Source organism: Gymnoscopelus braueri (assembly GCF_963280865.1).
Source record: "Gymnoscopelus braueri genome assembly, chromosome: 9".
Taxonomy (NCBI): Eukaryota; Metazoa; Chordata; class Actinopteri; order Myctophiformes; family Myctophidae; genus Gymnoscopelus; species Gymnoscopelus braueri.
The window spans coordinates 22,744,719-22,751,489 of record NC_137610.1 but is presented as its reverse complement, the minus strand read 5'-3'; the positions used below and the strand labels follow the sequence as shown (position 1 = coordinate 22,751,489).

Sequence of the window (6,771 nt, the reverse complement as noted above, 5' to 3'; positions counted from 1 at the left end):
ATCAACCTGCCGTCAGCTATTTTGGGCATGATATTATAAGGCTAGACTAGAGCTTGCAGATCGACTATTTTTGCTACATTTGGGCGACACTGTCGTACAATGCATGAATAGTCTATGGGGTGATGGTGCCATAACCAGATGAATCTTGATAAAAAAAAGATCTATCACCTGTTGCCATTGTTTGTTGCAGCTGTGAAGCACATTACTAGGCACATACATTGTAAGTACTGTGTTTTGAAAACGTTTCTATCAAATAAAGATTATTAGTATTATTATTATAAATAGAAACCCCACATATCTGCAGGTGCACTACTTCTATTGCACCTGCAAAGCGTAGTGCACTTGGATATAATATTTTAATATTTCTCTCTGATAACAGACCTTTTCACTCAGTGCTCTGCATTCATATCGCTTAGTTCAACACCTATTAAATAGAAGTCACAAGAGCAGCTCAGGGCACAGCTGTAGACCTGACCTGACTAGTGAAGCTCAATGGACCCGCTCTATTGCTGGTCCTTATGGGCAGCCAATTAACACTTGCAGTAAAATAATCTGGAAGTATTCATATTTATTTACAGTCAAAGAATAATCGAAGGATGTTCAGAGATACAGATATAAATCACATACTCACTGAAATAGAATAAATTATGTCCAAAGAAAGTTGTGCAGAAGGAATCACATTCATTGCACTTTCACACAAATTTCATTGGCTTAAACACAATACATTATAGCTAAGACTATTATCATCAATCATCATCATGAAGCCTTATGTCTTTACACTGTATATAGCTTACACTAACTCTGATGCTTTTTATTCTCCTCAGAGGAATCAATATACTGTTACACACCACACAACTTCACCAGAGACCAGGCACTGTATGCACGAGGCTACTGCTGGACGGAGCTGCGTGACGCTGTGCCTGGGGTGGAGCCTGCACTTCGGCCATCACTGTTTGAACATAAGTTCTTGCCCTATGCTCTGTTGGCATTTGCTGGCATTATGTACATCCCTGCACTGGGCTGGGAGTTCCTCGGGTCCACGAGGCTCACCTCCGAGCTCAACTTCCTGCTCCACGAGATCGACAACTGTTACCACCGGGCTGCCGAGGGTCGGGCCCCAAAGATTGAGAAGCAGATCCAGTCCAAAGGGCCCGGTATCACGGAGCGAGAGAGGCGGGAGATCATAGAGAATGCGGAGAAGGAGAAGAGCCCCGAGCAGAATCTGTTTGAGAAGTACCTAGAGCGACGCGGGCAGAGCAATTTCCTCGCAAAGCTTTACCTGGGGCGCCACCTGGGTATCATCTGCCTCAGCTCCATCCCCATCTCCTACCTGAGCACCTACTACGCCCGCCAGCGCCAGAATGAGTTCACCTGCGCCCTGGGGGGACCCCCAGACACCAGCAGCTACTCGGAACTCAAGCTCAGCGTCAACTGTAAGCTGCCTGCCGTGCAGCTCCAGCGCATCATGGCAGCAGTGGATTTAACTCTGCTCTGCACCATGAACCTCATCATCTTGCTCAATCTGCTCCATCTGTTTGTGGTGCGTAAATCTAACTTTGTGTTCGACAAGCTGCACAAAGTCGGCATCAAGAAGCGGCGCCGCTGGCAAAAGTCACAGTTCTGCGACATCAACATCCTGGCGATGTTCTGCAACGAGAACAGGGACCACATCAAGTCCCTGAACCGGCTGGACTTTATCACCAACGAGAGTGACCTCATGTATGACAACGTGGTGAGGCAGCTGCTGGCTGCCCTGGCCCAGTCCAATCACGATGCCACGCCCACTGTGAGGGACACCGGTATGCAGACCATGGACCCCGACATGGACCCCTCTGTGGTTGGAGTGGGTGATATAGGCATGGATCCGCTGGTTAGCAAACGGCCCCGCAAGAAGATGAAGTGGATGACATCCTCACATCCACTTCCTCAAGCGTTCAAGGTAAGTCACTGGTCATCACAATCTCCATGTTTACTGTACATGAGTGTACTTAGGTTAGATCCGATATGAAGCTTCATCTTTATTGTCTCCACCAGGCCAAAGGCATGGCGAGAGTATGTTTTACCCCCTGTCCGTCCGTCCGTCCGTCCGTCCGTCCGTGCGTGTGTCCGTCCGTGCGTGTGTCCATCCGTGTGTCATTCTGTCATTCTGTGTACAGCTAATCTCCGGCACCGTTGGCTTGATCGCAGCGAAACTGTGCACACACACTCCCTGGATGCCAGAGCAGAACCTCTGCCCCAACATTTTCACATGGGCCTGTTATAGCGCCACCAGGAGGCCGATTTGTGAAAAACCCATTATTTTATATTACTCCTACAGATTTTATCCAAACATCACGCAAATCAGTACACAGTATCTCTATAGTCATGTGATCAACACGGATCTGTCCAATTTTCCATATTCCATTCTGATTGGCTAAGGTTGGCTTCCAAAGTTTGCGGGATTGGTCCGTTTTGAACAAAATGCCTCAAATCATGAACGCAGCTTCATTTCTGTGAAATTTCACACGCACATTCTCATTAGGCCGAGGAAGAAATGCCACTTTATTTTTTTTAAATCAGCCTCATGGTGGCGCTATAGCAGGCCGATTTGCATTTTTAACTATAACTGCACCGATCTGTGTGAAACTTTGCACGCACACTCCCTAGAGTGTGCGTGCAAAGTCAAGGAAAAACATCTGCCCTGCATTTTTCACATTTGCCTTTTATAGCGCCACCAGGACGCCGACTTATGTAAAACACATATTTTGATATTAAGCCTTCAGATTTTATCCAAATTTCACGCAAATCGGTACACATGATCTCCATAGGCGGAGGAGACCTGTGCTCCGAGGAGCACTTTTTCTAGTTCCAATATAAAAATGTTTCTAGGTTTTACATTCTACTTAATAAAAATATAGAAACACCATTGCTGCTTAGATCAGTATTGAATCAAAATATAGAACACGTTTCTTTTGCGCTTACATCACTCAAGTTCGGACAGATCCGTCTTGATCACATGCCCATAGATATGTGTACCGAAAAATCTGTAGGGGTAATATAAAAAAAATGGGTTTAGCAAATAAATAAAAAAACGTTATAGTAGGCTAATGAGAAACGGGTGGCTTTTCTTCCTTGGCCTAGTGGGAATGTGAGTGCAATGTTTTACGGCAATTGGACGCTGTGTTCATGATTCATGAGCATTTTGTTCAAATCCTGCTAACGTTGGAAACCAATGTTATCAGGATAACATTGGCTTGATCACATGACTATAGAGATAATGTGTAGTGTGTACGTTTGGACAAAATCTGCAGGAGTAATATCATTCTTTTATAGCGCCTCCTGGTGGCGCTATAACAGGCCAATCTGAAAAATCTGGGGCAGAGGTACTGCTCTGGCATCCAGAGAGTGTGTGTGCACAGTTTTGACGTAGATCGGGCTAACGGTGCCGGAGGTTAGCTGTTCACAGACGGACACACAGACGGACGGACACACGCACACACGGACGGAAGGAAAGGGGGCAAAACATAGCCTCGGCCACGCCTTCGGCCTGGCGGAGACAACTACAACCACCTGAGTACCACCTCAGAAATATATTTGTCTCTCTAAGAACCCTGACAACTGTCAATGATAAATAATATTCTTATTAGGATGGTACAGGGGGATGCCCTCATCCCACTGTACTTCATTCATTCAAACAAACAAACACACACACAGGGCATGCACACAGTCTTTCTTTATTCAATAGAGAATAGTAGATTAAGAAAGCTATGTAGGATAAAAACCCTTTCACAAAAATAGGGAGTTTGCAGAATATATTACAGATTGTAGACAGTTTTGTTTTGATTTGTTTTGATGATTTTCACAGCACATTACACGGTAGACATTACATTAATTACACATTCATTCATGCGAAAATCTCCCTCTGCTTAGTGCTTAGTATCTTGAAAGTTGTACCCATCAGGACACACTGCAGTTATATTCCTAACTCTCTGTGCACAAAAACCAACCCACCCCGTAACTGTGTGAATTGTGTTCAGCACAGCACAGGGATTCTTGGGACATTAACTGAGTTCACTTTGAAGGATGCTTCCAATTGAACAGGCCTTCAGCACAATGCCTCTTAGAAAAAAGCTTAACAAAGACTTGTGCAACTTCCTCTGCTTTATCAGAATGAACAGCTCACGTTGCATCATTGCATTCATACACACTCAAATCCTTAGTTTTGCCCTTGCAGGTCTGTAACTCTGGAACCAAATGTACAATTTGTACACTCTCTAAGTTAAATTAACACTGAGTATTTTACTGTGCAGAGAAGTAAACATGAAAAGTGTGTGGAATGACTTTTCTGTCCTTTGCAAAGGAACCCCTGACTATGACACGCTTGGAGACAAACACCAAGCCTGACAAACCCAAGCCCCTCAGACGGAAAACGGTGGCGGACAGCTTCATTGCACCACTTCTGGATAGTAAGGCTAAGAGCACACAGCATCCTCCCACTAAAGGTAAGTGGCTATGTCCACCAAGGCGTTTTTTTTTTGTCTTGAGCGCAGCGTATGTTATGAATTGTTGTCTCCGCCAGGCCGAAAGGCATGGCCGAGACTATGTTTTGCACCCTGTCTGTCCGTCCGTCCGTCCGTCCGTCCGTGTGTGTGCAGCCAAACTGTGCACACCCACTCCCTGGATGCCAGTGCTGAACCTCTGCCCCAAAGTTTTCACATGGGCCTGTTATAGCACCACCAGGAGGTCGATTTTTGCTAAACAATTTTTTTGACAGTACTCCTACAGATTGTGTCCAAACATCGTGCAAATTGGTACACAGTATCTCCATAGTCATTAAACAAAACAGGTCTTTCAGATTTTTCAGATTCCATCCTGATTGGCTACGATTGGCTTCCAAAGTTTGCAGGAGTGCTCCGTTTTGAACAAAATGCCTCAGATCATGAACACAGTGTGCAATTTCTGTGAAATTTTGAACGCACGTTCCCACTAGGCCGAGAAAGAATTGCACCGATCTGTGTAAAACTACCTTTTCCCTGCATTTTTCACATTTGCCTTTTATTGCACCACAGGAGGCCGACTTATGTAAAACATTTTTTTTTAATATTACGCTAATCGGTACACATGATCTCTATAGTCATCAAGATGGATCTGTTTCATATTCCATCCTGATTGGCTAAGATTGAGATCTAAAGTTTGCAAGATTGGCCCGTTTTGAACAAAATGCCGCAAATTGTGAACGCAGCGTCTGATTGCGGTGAAACTTTGCACGCACATTCGCACAACATTAAGAAACAAATGCCACCCTTTTAACATTGCCCTTATATAGCGCCACCAGTAAGCAGATTTTTGCTAAACTATTTTTATATTACTTGTACAAATGTTGTCCAAACATCACGCAAATCGGTACACATTATCTCTATAGTCAAGTGATCAAGACGGATCTGTCAGATTTTTCATATTCCATCATGATTGGCGAATTCCGAACATTACTGGCCCACAACAAACTACCTGACCTGGCGGACACCTGTAACCAAGGAGCACTTTTTCTAGTTTTCAATGGGAGTGCCGCATATTTACGCTATGCTGGAAAGTGTGATGAGGCACTGAGCTCTTCTGGGCTGCACATTCACTTCTGGCATTTTATCTGGTTGCAGAGAGGCGAAATGTTTTCAACTCTTGGCGTTTGGATGAGAGCACCTTGCATTTTTAGCTGGGGAAAAAGACCTTGAGACAATATATGATGGCATGCATAATGGCTGACATTGCAGTGTTGGTGAAATCATCTCAACCGTTTATGTTGCATTGCAATGTAAGTTTTCAATGAACATTTAACGGCAACCTCTCAAATCAATCTGCTGCATTTTCAACTACAGATTTAAGTGGGATAGAAAAAAAACAGACTCGCAACTTCTATCTGGATGTCCACCCGTACATGCTGACCCGTAAGCCCAAAGTGGAAGCTACTATCACAGAGCCGCTGCCCTCGGATCACCCACTGGATGCGGTGTACCTTGAAGGGACGCACACTGTGGTCCATGTGTCTGCTGCAATGACAGGTAACCTCTTTCTGTTCCCAGGTGGAATACACCACCTTGGCAACTTGGCAACCTTGGCCAAGGGGGGATTCCCCTTTGACTGAGCGGTACATGTTTCCCATGTGAGAGACCCAAGCTTGTCCTGTGGGGGGTGGGGGATCCAGGATCTCATCCATGTGGTTACAAGTGTTATTTGAACTGCTTTCAACCTGGTGCACCTACTTCGGGGCATGTCAGCGAAAATTTTGAAATAATTTCAAAAATGTTTCACGTTTTCTACGATTTTCAGAAATTGCGAAAATACCATCGGCTATTTCCACTATTTTTCAAATAGGGCTCAAGTGGTTGATGAATACAAGTGTCACAGTGCCATGCTGACGACACGCATATGTTTGTGTTCGTAGGTTTCATCCATTATTGTATTTCACTCTTTCATTCTTCAGAAAACAAGGCACACACTCCGGAGTCGACCGACGCTGCTGGCTTTTCCACATCGTTGACCCTGACCACCACTGCCTACGTGAACGGTGTCAGCCCCAATGCGCCCTCCAGTGAAGACGCCCTCAGCCCCCAGACCTCCACTGAACCTCTATCCCTGATGGAACAGTCCGAGACTCAGCCTGGGCCCTTGACCATTGCCTCTGGACACCAGCTCCTGATGCACCATGCTCTCTTTGACGAGGAAGAGGAAGAGGCCAACTGCAGAGATCGACTGGCAGAGAGACCTGTGGAGCTCATTGCTGCTGGAGAATGTTGA

General features: G+C 45.2%; 1 protein-coding gene across 1 annotated transcript in view; it reads left to right on the top strand.

Annotated features, from left to right (window-relative positions):
- panx2 (pannexin 2) overlaps window positions 1–6,771 on the top strand; it is a gene marked incomplete at both ends in the record, with an annotated part of 7,457 nt that extends 686 nt beyond the window's left edge. Inside the window, 4 exons of the mRNA XM_080437883.1 lie at window positions 825–1,939; window positions 4,340–4,481; window positions 5,853–6,035; window positions 6,458–6,771. Of these exons, the coding sequence (XP_080294009.1) occupies window positions 825–1,939; window positions 4,340–4,481; window positions 5,853–6,035; window positions 6,458–6,771 (1,754 nt within the window). The remainder of the gene's footprint in view (window positions 1–824; window positions 1,940–4,339; window positions 4,482–5,852; window positions 6,036–6,457) is intronic.